Genomic DNA, 19468 nt, shown 5'->3' with positions numbered 1-19468 from the left:
TTTATTATTATTGATAGTTGGTAGAACTACTGCAGTTTTTTACAGCGACTGCTGCAGTTTCTTAATAGAGACTCAACAATATTTGTCGTCATAGTATTATACGTGTAAATGTAAACCTCAAATTTTATTATTATAACTGTATGTTTCAAGCAGTTGTTGTATTTATTTCAACAGTTTTGCATTTATTCTGAAAACAAATACATCAGTTGCTGAAATAAGTGTAGCAACTATTGAAGGAATACAATAACTAGTGAAATATACTAATAAACTTATCAATACATTAATCAACACGTGCAGTTATTTATAGCAATTGCTATATTTTTTTTCATCAGTTGTACTTATTTCAAAAGTTGCTGAAATATATGCAACAATTGGTGTACAAAAACTGCAGCAGCTGCTGTAAAAAACTACAACAGTTATACCAACTATCAACAATAATAAATTGATAAACAATACCTATTTCCTGGAAAGAATGCTCTGCTCCATCAGTGAAATTCAACACGTTTAAGATGTGTGGTGGCTCCTGGAACCATATCACTTATTTGATTGAAGTGATCACTAAACACATCTACATTGTATACTTTTGTTGCCTTAAAAAAGTGGTGGACAACGCTTTCATTATGAAAATCTTTTCGAATATTTTCTCCAAGGTACCTCATGCAACAACCATAATAAGTTGAAGGGAACACAACTGAAACCATCTTTTCAATACTTGAATGTCTGTCAGAAATTATGCACAGTTCAGGGGTATCAAGTGCAAAGCTACTCATTTGTTCAAAAAATATTTGTAGGAAGCATTACATTCAGATTCTACTACGCAAAATGCCACTGAAAAAATATGATTCTCCACATCTTATGCAACAGCAGACAACAACACACCACCATACCTACTCTTAAAAAATATCCCATCAACAGCTATGACTTTTCTCATTTGCGCAAAATCAAAAATGCAAGCTCCATATGCCACAAAAAAGTACTTGAACCTACCATTTTCATCAACCTCCAATGTCGTCTTACTTTTCCAATTTGATGTCCTAAGCATATGACTGTATGCATCAATCACTCCGTATACATATTCATGTGTCCCTCTTACTAATAAATTTGTAATCTCGCTACCAATCCAAACCTTTCAATAACTTACCTTGCAGCCCAATTCAATACGGATGGAGTTCTTTAAATCTTTTGTAGATGGACCATTACCCTCAGAATACCTATCATGGATGTATACTCCAATAACTTTTGTTGTACCATATAGATTATGACTTGTAAGATGTTCTGAACCACATGTGTGCAACTTTTCATACTTTTCTAATATAAAATCTATCACAACTTTTTAGCTTCACAGCTCTCAACCACCACTTGCACTCGAGATGTACACATTTTTAGCAATACACAAAATTGGAGTTAATCACCTTCTTGATTCTAAAATCTTTCTTCACACAAGCAATTTTCAGCGTAATATTTAATTCTTGTTTATTCTTAAATGACATACCATTGTAAAATTTTATTTCATCATCTCAAGCATGACTAGACTGAGTTGATTGTGTAGTTGTCAGTGTATTACTATCAAGTTCGATTGAAGGAATATGTTGGCCTGCAGTCTCTTTATCTGGAACATCTATATCCATCCAGTCACATTCATTATTTAACATTTGTTGTTCTTGAGACAAATTATGATTCTCCGCCAATCTGTCAACCACGTATACCCTCAAAATGGGTTTAGATTCATCTTCTAAATAAGTACTCAAACTACGTTGATCTTTTATTCTAAAAGGAGCAGTCTTTTATTTTTCACTACAACTATGCATATAAGTGATGGCAATATCTTTCAACTCACAATTTAGTTCACAATAAGTAATGATTTTATTCGTAAAATCATCATATCTGACATCTCGATGCACAATTATCGCTATCATCTCGGCCATTTCTTTATTTTTTCAACGCCAAATATAATGATTGTTGGACTCAACTCATTCGCCGTGACAATCAATACCTAATGCTATTTTTTCCATCACTAATGATCTTAAAGGTACTTGAAGATATTATGATTTAGAACAAAATAAATTGATCACGATAGAAAAGAAAAAAATTGCACCAAAATATAACAATTTTTGTAATTTATTAAGCAACTACTTCATTAGGTGCAACAACAGATACAAAAATTGTTATATATTATTCAGCACCTACAAAATTCTGTTTCATCAATCGCTGAATATATTGCAGCAACTACTGCAACAAAATCAGCAACTACTGAAAAGATATGCAGCAGTTGCTATGATTAATGAAGCATTTACTGAATAAATATTCAGCAACTGCTGTACATTTTTTAGTAGTTGTTGCAGTTGATGAAGCATTTGTTGGATAAATTACTCAATAACTGCTACATATTTTTCAGTAGTTGTTGCATCTGTTTCAGCACCTGCTGTAGCATTTGCTGAAACATATATTGCAATGGCAAGACCAACAATATAATGTTCAAACTCAAAATAATCAAAAATCACCTCTTAAGTAATTCTTAATGCTGCACAAATAAAATTTAGTTCAAAATTGAGAACTTTTTTCCTTTCAAGAAGAAGAGGAAAAATGCGGGAGAAATTGTTGAGAGAGAAAGGAGAAAAAGATCTTATTTTATCTCCTTTTAGAAATTAGGATTTTAGTTAAAATTTGAGTGGAAATGTAAGAAATAAAACTTGAGGACTTATTCAAAACAAAGTCAATTATTATTAAACTCTAATTACAAATTTATCACCTACACTTAATATTTAAAACTTGAGTCACTCTTTTTAAATTTCAATACTTTTTTATCACCCTTAATTAAATAGCCCCTTTTAGACATCATAGTGGTGATAACTTTCTCTAAAGCATCTACCTTAGTAATTAACAAGTCTATCTTTTCATGACAAAGTTTACAAGAAGGCACCTCAATGATGGATGGGATTTCTTGAGGACGCGAAACATTCTCATTAATCGGAGATCTTCCTACTCCAAAATCACCACTAAAACCACCAAGTTCACTAGTAACAAATGGATAAGATCCTCCTCCTCCTTCGGCACCAACACCACTAGTACCTCTATCAACATTTGGAGAAGAACTTCCTCCTCCATCACCAACAACACTACCACCTACAACAACTGCTCTTGAAGCTCCAAATCTCCTTCAACAACTGTACAATCTCTTTTGATTGTCGCAATACCATTCAAATCTCTCTTAAGCTTTTCAATCTTGTCATCTTTAGTTAATTGCAAGGCACAAATCTAGTGAGGAAATCCATCTTCATCTCACGTGGTATAGGACTTATCCATGGATGCACAATCGACACATAAAAAATAATAATATTAAAATAGGATAACACAAAGCATATAATTCTACAAGAATATTTCAGAAAATTATCAAAGGCAACATATCTGTCAGACAATATTTTCTATGGAGTTTTGTTCTTCTTTTGAACTCGGATGGGTAAATAGTTGGCATGTTCACATCTAATTGGTTAAAATAGTAGTACCATAAAGTTGGTCTTATATTATTGTTCATTACACACATTATTATCGATCTTCTAAACGAATTTCAGTTTCTATAAATGTAAATTCACTTAACGGGCTTAGTTACTTGAGTACACATACACATAATCATAAGACTCATCATACGTATTGTCTATGTTGTATGCAATTGTTTCTTATAATGAGCATGACTATCTTTATTTGAGCTATTCAGTAGTCTTATACTGGAAAAGTTATTTGACCATTACTAGCATTGAGCAGTTTATTCATATAATTCTTCAAGCTGAAGCACTTGTAAAAGCTCAGCAGGATATTGGAGAAACCATGGGGTAAATGGGTCTAGTTTTTGTTAAGTTAATAAAGTTTAAGACAGAGCAAACAGTTGGTGATTCATTAAGAACAAGGGTTGCAGATATGAAGAATGTAGCAACTCAAAATTCAATCTTTCTGCTAATCAAACAAGTTCTTTAATTTTTCAACTCAAAATTTAGACGTTATTACATTTCACAGTAAAATTACAGTAAAAGAATAAGTTATTTTTGTTAATTGAATTGATTTTTTAACTCACCCAACTCAAAATTTAGGCAAACATTACACTTTTACAACAATGTTACAGCTAAAGATTTCATCTTTCTATCAATTAAACAAGTTATTCAACAAATCTTAGAATTTAGGTTATTTTCAGGTTAATTGGAATGAAAAATTAAAGATTTTAAACAAACTCAAAGGATGAATCTTTATTAAATTTTTAATATAGTCTTGATTAACCGTTTCAAAAAGAACAAACCCAAAAGAGGACACCACAAATCTCAAAAATCTAAGCCCATTTTTTCAAAATCAACACATTCTTATAAATGAATGAAACCCACCATATTGAGAGTAAAAAAATAATTTTACCTTGGAGAATCAAAATCCTAACTTAGATCGAAGATAGCGACGGAGATGGTGATGACAACAGAAGAAGACGGAAATGGCAACACAGGTATTTGAGAGAATTGAGAGAGAAAGTTGAGATGTTGTATTGTATTTCCTCTCTATTTTAGAGAGAGAAAAAATTATGAACTCAATTCTGAAATATTGACAAATGACCCATGTCTTTTGATTGCTCTTATTTTGTATTTTTAAAAAATTACATTTTAACCTCCATTTAATTTATTCACTAATTAAAAAAAAATTAACTTGAGATGGTCAAACTTGTCGCCAATTTTAATTTCAACACTTATTTATCACCCTACAACTTAATTTTCTCTAATTACTAAGATGGGGATAAAATAATGCTAGACTTAACAATACCTATTAACAAAGTAACAAACACAAGATAAAATAATATTAGTATCCTGAGTAGTATCCCACCGTTAAGGTTTCTATCTTTGCCTTTGCACCATAGTAGTATTTTTATTTTTCAAACGAAATTCTAATTAGTATTCTCATTCTGTACTGTGCGTAAACGTAACTTTGCAGATTTTTTCCAAGTGTTTATAGATTAATTGGATAAATTAAACTTGCATAAATGAAGTCAAATTAAATTTAAATTGTGCACATTTTTTGTTGTTGAGATATCTATAGATAAATGAGATCAATATCAAGAGTGCGTAATACACATCGATCCGACGTCCGTTAACCATTGTGATCCAATTTAATTTGAATTTGTGTACCTACTTTTTGAGGTGAAGTCTCCTGACAAAATACCTTTTTTATTTTTAGGGGTCGAATTCGAGACCAGTGCCGGAGCCACAGGGTGTCGATCAATACCTCCTCGTCCTAAAAATTACACTGTGAAGCTAGGTAAAAATATTTTTTTATGTATTACGTATCTTGATTTCTTTGTATTTTGATACTTCGCCGCTGCCCGAGACCCTAGATCCTAATCATCCATAATGGAGCCCATGTTGGTGAATGGTGAGAATAATAAAGCAAATTAGTCAACTTTACATTTACGACAGCAACAACATACCAATCTGGGATGGGGCAAAGCATTTTTATTGAGAGATGCAAATTGAAATTTAATTGATTCAAAAGTAGATACATAAAATTTGAAAGCAAATCCAAACAAGTTAAAACTAGCACATAAGCAACAACAATGTCCTTAGATCCTAGTCTCAAGTTTATCAACTTTGCATAAAGGATTTTCCTTAGCCAAAGCAACATGGCCAATAGACTTGAAATCAAAAGTGCATGCATGTTCTTCTGGATACCTATGAACCCTACAAAACATTCCTCCTCCACATCGACAGCTAAACCCTGTTAATCCCACTTTCTTCTTGCAAATCATGCATCTCTGCTTAATCTTCATCGTCGAATCAACGTTCTTAGTTTTACCAGAATCAATATCATCAAGAGTAATACAAGACATCTGGTGAGATAAAGATGCTACATTCTTCTTGGCTTCTTCTTCTTCTTTGAGAAAAGCTTTGTAGCATAGGGAACAAAAGTTGTTATTGCTTGGAGTTGCAAAAAAACCACAACCCCTTGAACATAAAATTGATTTTTCTGCTTTGTAACAAGAACTCATCTTGCTTTCTTGATTTATCACTTTCTTGGGAAAATTTCTCTCTTCTTCAAGTCTTGAATATTATTTGGTGTAATGGCGTGTATATAGCTCTTAGCTGATGAGTGCTGCTTTTGCCTTTTGGGGGAGGTATATATATAGGTAGAAAGTTAGTAATCCCAATTAAAATCAAATTAGGACTACTTCCCTAATTTTTATTGGCTAATTAACTTGGTACTGGCGGTTGGTTTTCTGTTTCCTATTTTGATTTGGTTTTGGGGAATATTAGTATTCCTTCCCCAACAAGGATTTTAATAGGAAATATATTGCTTCCTTGTTTACTTGTGGGTATGTTTGACCTTCACATACTTTCTAAAAAATAATAAATTTACGTTTTGCTATATTATTCTAATTATTATAAATCGTATAGTGTAAGAAAATGAATTGAAAATGGTTAAAGTACTAATAACAAAGGTAACGTATATATAAAATAATAAATTATCTTTTGAATTTTCAAGCTCAACAAGTAAAAGTGAACATAAATTTCTGTATACATTATTTTTGTTGAGACATCTATGGACAAATGGTCAATAACAAGATTGCGTAATTAGGTACACTTGGTAAGCATTAATATTGGAGAACATACCTTAATCTTTTACCAAAAAAGAAAAAAATGGGTAGATCTATTAGGGGTACATTTGTGAGAATTACTTCAAACTACGCCATGTTGGTTAAGAAGAGTATTCTTAAGTGTTTTTTTTCTTTTGGTTTTCCACCCAGTGTCCGAAAGACATTCGCAACAGAAGTTTTTCGATTTGCTAGGGCTTGAACTCGAGTCCTCTGATCAAGGATAAAGGGATCTCAATTCGTATAAATAACATAAATACCAATCTTTTAAAAGTACTTACACTCTCTCTCACTTTTTTAATTAGTTTACTCTATCTCCCTATTAATATACATAACATAGCCGACAGACATATACATAGTATTCTGTGTATATGTGGAATTTTTGTAATATGTTTAGGGAGTTGGGATTTTTTGTAATATTAAAAACATAAGTTGTGTATTTGTGTAATTTTTAGTCTCAATTATGCTCCTTTATGTTCTTACCATCAATTGCCTATGAAAATATATCCATGTGTAACATAATAATGTCTAATGTATTAACATCAACTTATTTTTACTTCTTCATATGAGAAATATTCATGTTCATATCACATACTTTTCCATTTTCAAAGACTCCGATCAAGGTTAAAGGAATGATGCGTACACAACCCTTAATCCTATCTTGTGCAGATAGAGAGGCCGTTTCCAATAGACCACTTGCTCAAGGAACAACCCCTGGCTAGCCAACAAACAAAACAGCATTCCCAGAAGAAGACAAAGCAAACTTGATTTAAAGGTCTCTCTTGGGTCAGTGACAAAACGCATTACTGTCATAACATGTGGTAACATAGATTTATGTTCATTGCTTCATCCAGAAAGAAAAAAGACAAATTATGGACTATGGTCCAATCTGATAGCAATTGATAACCAAGGTAACCATGTCTGGATAGTCATCATCAACAGCTTGAAGCTTAGAATATATATATATATAGTTGCTAAGAACACAGTAAGTCTCAAGTCAACATTTTCACCTAGCTGGAGTGCAAAAGAGGTCTAACCTAGAGAAAGATAGCTACAAAATTACTCCAGATATTCAAGCAGCTAGATACGAGTTCTGGAGAAACGACCAAGTCTGGAACTAACATCTTTGATTCATCTTCAAGATAGCAGATTGGCATCCGTGTGAAGACGCTAATCAATATATACGTAGAAACGTATATAAAAGATCCGCATAATATTGTAGAGAATATCACCACCCTCCATCTACAAGCAATTATCTGATCATCAAGAACACAGTCATTAGCTGACCACCATGAAAAAGAAAAGGGAAAAGGCAGAAGAAATGGAAAAAAACAGTCTCTTATGCACGCCAATTAACTTCATCGGTGATGTTTTATAGCTCATTCAGTAAGTGTCCATTTCAGTTTTAACATAATAGCTGTTTAACGCAGACATGCCTCTGAAAGATAGCCACACATCTGTTCCTCAAATATTTTCCTCGTAGTGAGTGAGTTTGAATGAAAGAATTCACTTCCCCTTTCATCAAGAATAACTTATGAGATATTTCAAATCATACAACATAGTGTCAAAACTTTTTGATAACTTAGATATGGCAGAAAATGAGTATCTCTCCATCAGCTCTCTCACTGAGACATAATTCAGATTAATTCAGCAAAAATGGTCGAGTTCACAACCACAGGAGAAGCCCCATTTACCATCTCCATGGTTAGACAAAGTCCTTCCAATCATTGTCACCTTCACTCCACTGTTTCTAGCTCAATTAGAGATTGAAGGGAGCCACTAGCTCCAAGCAATACTTAATTACCCTCCGTTCAAGATTTTTTCAGGTTCCAATTGGCCATGAAAAACATCTCCACAAATCGCATGTCCAAGGGAGGGTTATCATAATACAGAAACAAGATTTGAGGTGAACCAACTCGACCAGTCTAAATTTCCTCTCCCCTCATAGAACTCCAAACCAAGAAGGATAAAGTAAAATTAAGCAACTTCAGAAAACCAGAGATAATAAATTTTACAGCTGCTAGAAGATCATACCATCAATACCCAATAATTGACAAAATCTAACAAACATGGTATGTATATCAACTAACTAACTACGACACTTAAAAAAGAAAGGTATTCATATTTCTAGAAAGTAAATACGCAACGTTAATACCATTCAACAATGCCTCAATCCCAAATGAAGTTTGGTTCAGCAATATCAAATCCAAACTAGATTGAAGTTAATACCCTCATTTAACAATCGAAAATTCCACACATATTATACATGTTGCATTGTTCGGACTCTCCAAAAATGCTACTCGAACCCTCCAGAAGTGCAATACTTTTGGAGGTACTCCGCATTTTTGGAAAGTCCGAGCAACATAGAACACAAAAAGAGTAGCTCACCATCTTCTAAACTGTTTATTAGAACGTTTAAGCTTTTCAAGATGCACTTGTGACTCCATCATCAGTTTCATTCTCTGTATCTCCAAGTCCTTTGTAAATTGCATTCTTTGCTTCTCCAACTCCACCATTTGCCTCTGTTTCGCCTTTTCAATCCTTTCATATGTTTCGGAGAACTTTCCTACTGCCTCAGCTAGCATCTTATAACCCTCTACTAAACCCCCATTCCTCTTTCTCTTGCTTTTACTAGCAGCATTGGCCATTGCTGATGCTGCTAGACTCGACGTCTCTGATTCCTCCTTCTCCTCCTCTTCCTCCTCTGAATCATCAGACGAACCCGCTGCTGCTGCTGCCATTGCTGAGAAGTTTCTCCGTGATACCGTGTAGTCTATAGTTGCCCCTGGCCGCTTCGTCCGGGAGGCAACTGGTACCCCCAAAAGTGGTGGAGGAAGCTGCGACGGCGTTCTCCATTCGAGAGGTGACGTGTCCGGCGGTGGCGGTCTCCATTGAAGAGGTGGCATTTCCGGCCTCGGCGGCGCTCTCCATTGATGAGGTGGCATTACCGGCTGCGTCGGCGTTCTCCGTTGAGTAAACGGCGGCGGCGGAGAAGCTTTAACAGTAACGCCTAGGAGGGCATTAAGGCTACTGAAAAACGGCCAGGTAGAGAAATACCGACCGGGAGATTCAGAAACTTTAGCCTTCTCGATTTTATACTTCTTCTTCAAAGTATCAATGCGGTTTTTGCACTGCATTTCTGTACGGTACTGCTTTTTCGTATGTCCATGAAGAGCATTTACAGCATCAGCAACTGCTTCCCAGTGCTGATGCCTTAGACTTCCCTTATTCAGCTCAACATACTTGCCACCCCATGCTTCAATCAACGTATGCGTCGCTGCTTCCGACCAGCAATCTTCTCTCGCCGGAAAAGCTGCCGTCCGAGATGACACCGCCGGAGTAACCGTCAGTGCCGCCTCCGGCGGAGAAGGGGATTTGTCGTCGGACATGGCGCCGGAATGTGATACGGCGGCGGTGTCGGCGGGGTGGGAATTAGGGTTAGGAGAAGAGATCGGTGACGGTGAGGGGGGATTATGAGTATGGTTGTGTCGACGAAGCATTGGGGGTCGACGAAACGGGTAGTGGGTATGTAAGGGGCTGTTTGGATTTTGAGATTTTGCGCTATTGGGTTTGGCTATATAAATGTACTGTGCTATTTTATTTTTGGAGGGAAGGAGAGAGCAATTTAATAATTTTGTGGAGATAAAAATTCAAACTTTCACTAAACAATTCACTTGCACCAATTTATTTAAGTGATTTAGCTACATTTTTATGTTAATTTAATTATATAGTATTGATTAGTAGTAATAATAGTAGTACTTTGTTTTGCGTCTAATATTGTATTGATATGTAAGAATAATTCATGTATGACCCTTTTTTTAAAAATAAATTGGGGACAAGGAAGCGGAAATGGTGAGGGGATTATAGGTAGAAATTGAGTGCTCATTAATAAAGTGAAAATTTAGGCAGCCAAATAACTGAGCTACTAAAATTTTCTTATTTGATTTGATGTTTAAGGTAAAATAATTTGGTATAAGTTTTAGCATAAATTATGGTCAATTCGTCCCAAAATACGTATTATCATTTGATTAGGGAGTAATATTTAAGAAAGTAAGCAAAAGAAAAGTTCGATGCACAAAGCATTTTGTGTTAGCAAGATTTGAGGAATGACCACACCTCAAGGGATTTGATGTAGCATCCTATCCTAGTGCTATAACCAAAGGGATGTGGTGTCAATAAGAATTCATAATCCAAAACAAACCTGGGACATTCGTATGACTATAAATCATTGTATTAAGAATTAAAAAAATATAACAAAGTTAAGTTGTTTCTCATTTTTATATTTGAGACACATTAAAAAAAAAAAAGTAATATGTCACATAAATTGAGATGAAGAGTATATTATTTGGTTGCATAAAATTTTACTAGAATAATAGAACACTGTTTGGTTGCATTTGGTCTTTCTTGTATAAAAATAAACATGCGTAAGTTAGGACTGTATATTATGACAATACATGCAATAACAAAAGTTCTGTTGTTATTCTAAAGATAGAGTACAACAAACCTAAAATCTATCAAGAAATTTATTCATATAACTAATTTATATATAATTAATCCTTACATTATCGATTATAGCATAACTAATCTCTACATTACTCATCCATATACAACTTGTTTTCAAACGACCCCTTACAAGTTTACTTCCTGTAAATATACAAGGGGCATCACGTATTTTTCTCAACATGGAAGAAGAAGATTCAAAAAAGTATAAAAAGAAAGCTAGAATTCATAATTCACGAAAGAAAAATGAAACAAACTTGAGAATTATCATTTGTGATTAAAATGTACAGTAATAGTATATTTCATAGTAGTATCTATCATGTTTTGTTCTTTAAATTTCAAGTCCAAAGGTGAAGAGTCTTAGAACAACAGTAAAGTTGTCCTCTGTCAACTATAGATCACTGGTTCCGATCGTGGACAATCACTAATGCTTTCCCAACATTGGTCGCCTACATTACATCCCTTGGAGGACGGCTCTTCCCCGCACTATGCGTGAAAACAAAAAGCTTCATGCACTGGATACAAACCAGAAGAAATCATCATGAATATCCACACTGCTTAGATGTCATTTCAGATAACAAACTCACACAACTTACAACAACCTCCAAGCATATATGATATAACCTAATATCATTTACATGTCATTGGCCAAATAGAGCAGCTCACTAGCCATTTCAGCAATCTTTTCTTCCTTGAGTGTAAATTCAACCGGCTCAAACTCCCATTCGAAAGGAGAGGAGGGTGGAGAATACATCTTCTTTGGAGGAGACTTACATGAAGATCTTAACCAAGAGAACTCTGACATTGGCAATTCTTCTGGCACAGGGTAGCAGCGTGGGGTATCAATTCCTTTATCATTCTGCATAACAAAAGTAGTCATATGAGATCACTACAAACACATTCAGATTTTTCATTGCAGACCGCAATTATGCATGTGAAAATGTAGAAGAATGAAATACTAGACTCACCAGTTCCATTTCTGTTTTTGGTATGTCGATAGGAGAAGCTGAATCTGCAGCAGGAAAAAAGTGCTTTAAGATTTTCTCAAATATCTAAATGGATACAATGGATGATAAATGTATCATTTTTAAGTAAACCGTATTTGTGAATGAAAGAAGAGCGGCTAGCGAAAAAATGTATAAAGAAAAGAGCAGCAACAGTCATTGTGCAGCAATGCAACACTAATTTTCTGTAACCAAAAACTACTTTTTCTTCAAAAAATGGAGCAGTCACAACCCAAACCAAAATACAATCAGAAGATTCAGAACTTCAATCAATGTAATGTCTACAACGATTTGCAGCTAGAGAACTAAAACAATGATTATTGTTGTATAATAGTTGATTTTAACACAGCCTCCGGCAGAAATGCAAGGCAAGGTTGCGTACAATAGACCCTTGTGGTTCGGCCCTTTCCCGGACCCCGCACATAGCGGGAGCTTTAGTGCACTAAGCTTCCCTTTTTACTAGTTCATTTTAACCTGGAAAAAACAACTGATCAAATTGAGAAGTCTGGTTCTCTGGTTTCTTTTTTGGTGTTGGCTTTCATTTCTCAAAGTTGTGGAAGAAAAATCGAAATACTGAAGAAAGATGAAGATCTAGACGTGATTGATTCGTTAATAGACTGAAGAACGAAATAAATAGAACCAATTCATTGGAGACCGACAGAACACACATCCCACAAGTAAGAAGAAATTACCACATCCAGGCAGAACTAATTCCAGGAAAAGTTTTGGTGTCATTGCTGATCTTTGTGCCTCCACGCATTTTTTGTGATCGTGTTGAAATGTCTCCTCTGCTATGTTAAGCTCACTTGGAACTTTAACCTCCTTGTGTGAACTCTTTTCCTTTGCTGCTTCCTCAGGAAGGGCAGTTGATTTGTTCGTGATGTCGTTGAGGGCATTACGACTTTTAAGCCCTGCAGTGCCTTTCTTTATAACAGCTTCTGGTTTACCACTCTTTGATTTGCCAGTTATCACACCCTCTACAAAGAATAAACGAATTAACATGTAAGAATAGCTGCACAGTTTATCGAATCTTCCAGATAGACATGTAAAATGGATAGACGAGATCATACTTTTGAGGTATACGTTCAAGTTCTCATCTTGAAAGATCAGAGGCCTCTGAATGAGATTCTTTGCCATGATTATAGCTCTCAATCATATGATGCCTGCAGCATTACAGTGTTCTAATCAGAAAGCAGAAATTTTGGTAAATGACTCATTTGTTATCTAAGGGCTCAACTCTCAATGCAACAAAAACATACCCACTGTAATCCCACCACACAATTGAGGTAGGGGGGCAGAGTATACACAGAACTTACCCTTAATACATGGAAATCCATGCTATTTGTAATGCGAGGAATTTAATGTATAGAAATTATCTCAGCATAACTAATATTAGCATTATTAGTGTCAACATTACTAACACCATATTCAACACTACTCTTATACACCCTATCACACGACCCCTAATATTTTTGTCTGCTCTTCCATCACACCAAACAACAACAATATATCCAGTATATTCCCACAAAGTAGGATCTGGGGAAGGTAAGTGTACGCAGTCCAAACCACTACCTTAGAGGTGAGATGGAGAGGTTATTTCCGATTCTTCCTATCATACTTGTCCTCAAAATTTTGTTTATAATTACCCAGACCTTACCCCTTACCTCGTGAAGGTAGAGAGATTATTTCCAAAAGACCCTCAGATCAAGCAATGTATACAGGCTAATAACTCACAATATGAAAAGAAAAAAAAAAGAAAGAATCCACTTTCAAGGCATTAATATATTTTTGGGGAATTTAGTAGCCCAGTCGGTTGGCTACTTGAACTCCCACCTTGTTGGTGAAAGTTCAATTCCTTACGTTGTAATCCCTTCCCCGTTTCCCCTTGCCCCACTGCCAATTTTCTTTTTTAAAAAGTAAGGCATCAATATCTTTGTCCCCTTCTTCCATAATACCAGTTCTCAAAAATTTGTTTATCACATGGAAAACAAAGAAGAATTACTTCATTCTGTCCCAATATATATATATATATATATATATATATATATATATATATATATATACGGTGTCCCATTTTGCTTAAACACGACTTAAATTAGGTTTAAAAATAAAACTTGTGGAAATGTTTCAAAAATGTAAACACACAGATCCAGAATGAGCATTTAAAACAAAAGTTATACCCTATTTTCAAACACTCGAATAATGCTGAAACAGTTAATTGTACACTAAAGCTCCCCCTATGCACACGTAATCAAAAATGGTCGGATCACAATAGTCAATTCTACACAATCTTAACTTGTATTTTATCAGAAAAAAACAGTTAATTTGGAAAAGGATAGTGTAATTTTAATTGTAGAAACGCATGCATACAATAATAATTGTGTTGACAGATGAGAAATTTAGAGGGAACTTACGATTGGAAGAACTTTGGTGGCTGAGAGTGATGTCAATAAGGGCAACGGCGGGATTGAATACCGATTCAAATTTGAATTTTAACCGGACTGAGGAAGTTGAAGCCCAATTGAATGGGCTTGAATCCATCTAAGAGTCCTTTGGGCCTCAGATTGAGGCCCAAAAAAAATAAATGGAAAAATAACATAAACACCTTAGCTTACCATATTTACACAAATCTCCATCCTTACAAAATAATTACAAAAATCTCAACTATATGTATCTTCCTTGAATGTATCAAGGAGCTAATTAAGTATCTCGATAAATCTAAGATCGAAAAAAATACATCAAAAACTAATTATGTATCAGAAAAAATTGTATCTTCGTTGGATATATTATGTATCTCAACAGAGTCAAAATCAAAAAAAATATATCGAGAGCTAATTATATATTTACAAAGAATATCTCGATAAATTATGTACCTCGATAAATTCAACATTTAAATTTTCGTTGGAAAAATATATCTTCGTTGGATGTATCGAGAGATAATTATGTACCTCGATAAATTCAACATTTAAATTTTCAATTATTCCATAAATTATCAGAATTTTTTGTAATTAAACGTCAAACTGTCGAAATTTATATTGTTTGTGTGAATAAATAGACAGGTAGTTTTGTGAGTCATGTGGTCACTAGGGAAATATTCTAATATATAGAAGAGTGAAGGGAAGCAGGAGATGGTCGTCATGCCTGCTTCATCTATGATATATAGAAGAGTGAAGGGAAGCATGAGGCGGTCGCCATGCCTGCTTCCTCCGTGATTTTATCATATCACCCCTAATTAACTATTATATGACATTTATGTAATAAAAACTTAATAATATTTAATAAAAAAAATATAAAATAGACATTTATGACATGTCTACTTAATTTGCTTCAACCATAATTTTACTATTCCATCTCTAATTAATTATTATAGGTCATTTAAATATTAAAAAATTAATCTATCTATATCAAATAAGAGAGGAAAAATCACCACAAGTCCGCACCATAAAAATAGTATTAATCCTTTAAAATTAAAAAATTAAAATAATAATTTAAAAAGCATTAACTACTACTCACAAAATCCCTATAAAAATGACACAGTTTAAAAAAGAAAAAATAAAACAGCCTATTCTGAATTTACTTGCAGTTATTTTTGAAATTGGTGTGTGCTCAATTTTAAATTGTCAGTTTTACAACTACATGCACGAATCCATTAGTTTTTTTCTTTGTCTACTTATCATCGTCTTTTATTCACATTGTTTCTTCATCAACAGTAGAATAATTTTTCCCCAATAAATATTTTCTTTGTTCATACGTTCCCCATCAAACTTTGCTATTGTTTTTTTTTTCGATTAACTTTGCTACTCTAAATAATATCATTATGTTACATCTATTTTACTTCATGTATCTGCTCTCTGTGTTCATAAGATGGAATTGTATTTGATGATGGGATGGAGATGTACATTTTATTCAAAATCTATGATTGGCATAGGCTTGCAAATCTAACGTCTTAGTTTCATGCATACATGTGAATCATTAAGCTTTATAGAAAGAGATTGAGATCATTATTCAAATAGGAACATGTAATTATACTAGAAATAACTGTAAATTTAGAACCTTTGCTCGAAATTCCCTCAGAACTCAGGTACTTTCTACTCTTATCACTTTTTTGTTTGTTGATTAATTTATGAAACTCAAAGTTCCTTTTGCATTTTCGTATGTGTTGGACACACTTTCTTATGTGTCGGACAATTTTCTTAAAAATTTCTTTCATAATTTGTTAATTTCATTATATTTTTCTTTATAATTTTTATTTTTTTTTCAAAAAAATTAAATCTCTCCATATAAATTCAAATAAAGGATAATAATTGATATTGTTGTATTCAAATTTCTATATTATAATTGAATTGAAAAAAATCTTCAAAACAATGTTGTACTTATTCAATCATCTCAAATTTTTAAATTCAAATTATAACAATCTAAAAGAAGAGAAATGCAAACGTGGGACTCTAGAAGACTTTCAATAATCATCTTTATCTTCTATCTATATTTAATAAGACAGTCAAAATCACCACATGTCATCACCACAAAAATAGTATTAGTCCTTAGTATTAGTCCTTTAAAATGCATTACCTAAGATATTTCCCAAAGCAGTTGTCCCTAAAATAAGCATCCAATTTTTATTCTCGGAGTATATTTCTGAAGGCGTCAAAAGATTTTTTTATGGCTGACTTAATCACGAAATCACTCGTTAAATCTGTGGCACCATCGCACTGCATTCTCACAGGATAACAATCAATGCTGAAGGCTTTGACCAACTCTTCAGTGAAAGGGCTATTAGCATTTGCATCATCTCTTTTGAAATATTCCTCCTCCCCGTGTTCATCATATTCTGCTCCCAATTGAGATAACGCTTGTAAAGCAAGCTCATAGAGTAATGGATGTAGCCTAGCTGCTTCACTTGTTTCTTTACTTGGACTTGATTCAGTTTCTGTTCTTTTGGGAACCATATTATCTAAAATTTACAAAAACATAAAAAAAATATATTATAGTTGATTAATGCATCGTTAAAAGGGGATAATAGTAAATCAGACAAGCAAAATAGTAAAATAACAGTTGCAATAAATCACCGATCTATTATACCAGGTAGTATATATGTTGCAGCATATAACCAAACTGTTGCAGCGAATGTGTAATCTGTTGCAACAATACAAAATATATCGCTCATCTTTTAAGACAGGTGAATGGTCTGTGCAACAGATCATACATTATTGTGACATATGAGTGATCCGTTGGGACAGTTAAATAACCTATTACAACGGATGAGTAATCTGTTGCGATAATACAAAATAAATCACTCATCTATTGAGAAAAATGAATGATCTGTGTAGCAGATCACACATCTGTTATAATATCATCTATTGCAATATGTGAGTGATCTGTTAGAACAGTTAAATAACCTGTAGCAACGGCTGAGTAATCTATTGCAATAATACAAAATATATCACTCATCTGTTGAGAAAGATGAATAGTTTGTGCAATAGATCACACATCTGTTGTGACATCATTTGTTGCAATATATGAGTAATCTGTTGGAACAGTTAAATAATTCGTAGCAGCGGCTGAGTAATCTGTTGCGTTAATACAAAATATATCACTCATCTATTGAGAAAAATAAATGATTTGTGCAATAGATCACACATCTGTTGCACCATATGAGTGATCTATCAGAGCAGTTAACTAATCTGTAGTAATGGCTGAGTAATCTATTGCGACAATACAAAATATATCACTCATCTGTTGAGAAAGATGAATGGTATATGCAACAGGTCACACATCTGTGCAACACTTGAGTGATCTGTTGGAACAGTTATCAACGGTCAATATTGTTTAGATTTCTTCCAACATAGGGTCGTCTATCGCGGCAGATGAATGATCAGTTGAAAAAATCAAGTCTTGGACATTTCCTGTTGGAAGAGTTGATAGGATTTTATCCAACAGGAGGCTCGTCTATTGCATCAGATCATTATTATGATGGTTCTTCTATTGCATCAGATGGTTAATTATTTGCATCATATTTTTTATCCGATGCTTAATCTATTGCAACATATGGTTAATCTGTTGCATCAAATAGTTAATCTGTTGCATCAGAATTGTAATCTGATTGTTCCTCTGGTGCATCAGATGATTGATCTATTGCATCATTTGATAAATCTATTGTATCAGATGGTTAATATGTTGCACCAGATGGGTAATCTGTTGGAGGAAACAAAAAATAGTAGCATGATTTTGTTCAACAAAAAAACAACAATTTCACCATTTTTACCAAGAACAAGAACAGAACAAATCGACCCAAATTATCATTTTGTTTTTATAAACACAAACAATAAAAATCAAACATCAAAAAATGCAACAAACAACAAAATATCATAATTCACTTTGAAAAGAGAAGAGAAGAAATACCAAAAATTAGGATTTTATTCAGACCGTATTTTAAATTAACGCAAAAAATATTGAAATTGTTAACCAATACTATAAGAGAAGTTGGCTCAAGTTCCTCGTTTTCTTCAAAACTAAAAAGGCCATAAATTTTTACCTGTGAAAGAAGAAAAGGAACAATGAAGAATTCGAAGCTGTTGTGGCCGGAGAGCAAGGCTGTCACGTCGATTGAAGGTTGAAGTCGAAAAGGAACTCGAAGCCCAACTATTTGTAGTCGGGTGTTGAAGTCGCCGAGGATTGAAATGAAAAATTTGTAGAACAATTGGTTGGGAGAGAGTTGAGAGAAGCTGTCGAGAGAGGGATGAAAGATAGGTTGATTTGAATTGAAGAGGGGAACTCGAAGCCCAACTAATTATCGCCGGAGGTAAAAGTCGCTGGGGGTTGAAGGGAGAAAAGAGGGGATCTCGAAGCCCAACTATTTGTCACCGAAGGTAGAAGTCGCCGGAGGTTGAAGGGAGAAATTTTGCAGAACTATTGGTTGGGAGAGAGTTGAGAGAAGTTGTCGAGAGAGAGGAGAGAATGGTTGATTTGGATTGAAGAGGAGTGTGGGTTGGGTTGATTTGTATTTTTGAAAAGATTAGAAAGTTTTGAAAATATTAATCAAGTCCACAATTAACTTAATCAAGTTTCCTAATGATGTTTGACCCTATCTGTTGGTTAATGTCACCAATCCTTCATTCAAAACTTAAAAGACATTTTTCCTTCAATTTTCTCTAGTTTCATGCATACATGTGAATCATTAAGCTTTATAGAAAGGGATTGAGATCATTATCCAACTAGGAACATATAATTATATTAGAAATGACTGTAAATTTAGAACCTCTGCTCGGAATTCTCTCATAACCCAGGTACTTTCTACTCTTATCACTTTTTTGTTTGTTGATTAATTTATGAAACCCAAAGTTCCTTTTGCATT

At 33.9% G+C, this 19468-nt stretch overlaps 3 protein-coding genes across 5 annotated transcripts; all 3 read right to left on the bottom strand.

The window, feature by feature from the left end:
• Positions 1-5584: 5584 nt before the first annotated feature.
• LOC107876812 (zinc finger A20 and AN1 domain-containing stress-associated protein 10-like) lies at positions 5585-6010 on the bottom strand. Its single transcript, XM_016723657.1, has one exon. The coding sequence runs from the start codon at positions 6008-6010 to the stop codon at positions 5585-5587; it is 426 nt and encodes a 141-aa protein (XP_016579143.1).
• A 1525-nt stretch (positions 6011-7535) lies between these two features.
• On the bottom strand, positions 7536-10271 carry LOC107876810 (trihelix transcription factor ASIL2). The gene is made up of 2 exons (XM_016723656.2): positions 9002-10271; positions 7536-7869 (listed from the first exon to the last, which is right to left on the bottom strand). Coding segments are annotated over exons 1-2 (1113 nt in total). The 5' UTR covers positions 10114-10271; the 3' UTR covers positions 7536-7868.
• Positions 10272-11360: 1089 nt separating this feature from the next.
• On the bottom strand, positions 11361-14631 carry LOC107877334 (protein PATRONUS 2). Of its 3 annotated transcripts, none has more exons than XM_047415427.1 (6): positions 14532-14631; positions 13188-13280; positions 12810-13094; positions 12082-12125; positions 11716-11972; positions 11361-11628 (listed from the first exon to the last, which is right to left on the bottom strand). In XM_047415427.1, the coding sequence occupies exons 2-5, from the start codon at positions 13252-13254 to the stop codon at positions 11748-11750; spliced, it is 621 nt and encodes a 206-aa protein (XP_047271383.1). In that variant the 5' UTR covers positions 13255-13280; positions 14532-14631; the 3' UTR covers positions 11361-11628; positions 11716-11747. The 3 variants fall into 3 exon arrangements, with proteins under 3 accessions (XP_047271383.1, XP_016579486.2, XP_047271381.1); XM_016724000.2 differs by having other exon boundaries at positions 11752-11972; XM_047415425.1 differs by lacking the exon at positions 14532-14631 and adding an exon at positions 14298-14519 and having other exon boundaries at positions 11752-11972.
• Positions 14632-19468: the final 4837 nt, after the last annotated feature.

The sequence above is a fragment of the Capsicum annuum genome, chromosome 7 (assembly GCF_002878395.1).
Source record: "Capsicum annuum cultivar UCD-10X-F1 chromosome 7, UCD10Xv1.1, whole genome shotgun sequence".
NCBI classification, from domain to species: domain Eukaryota; kingdom Viridiplantae; phylum Streptophyta; class Magnoliopsida; order Solanales; family Solanaceae; genus Capsicum; species Capsicum annuum.
Note: the sequence above shows the minus strand (reverse complement) of the source record. Positions and strands in the feature narration are given on the sequence as shown.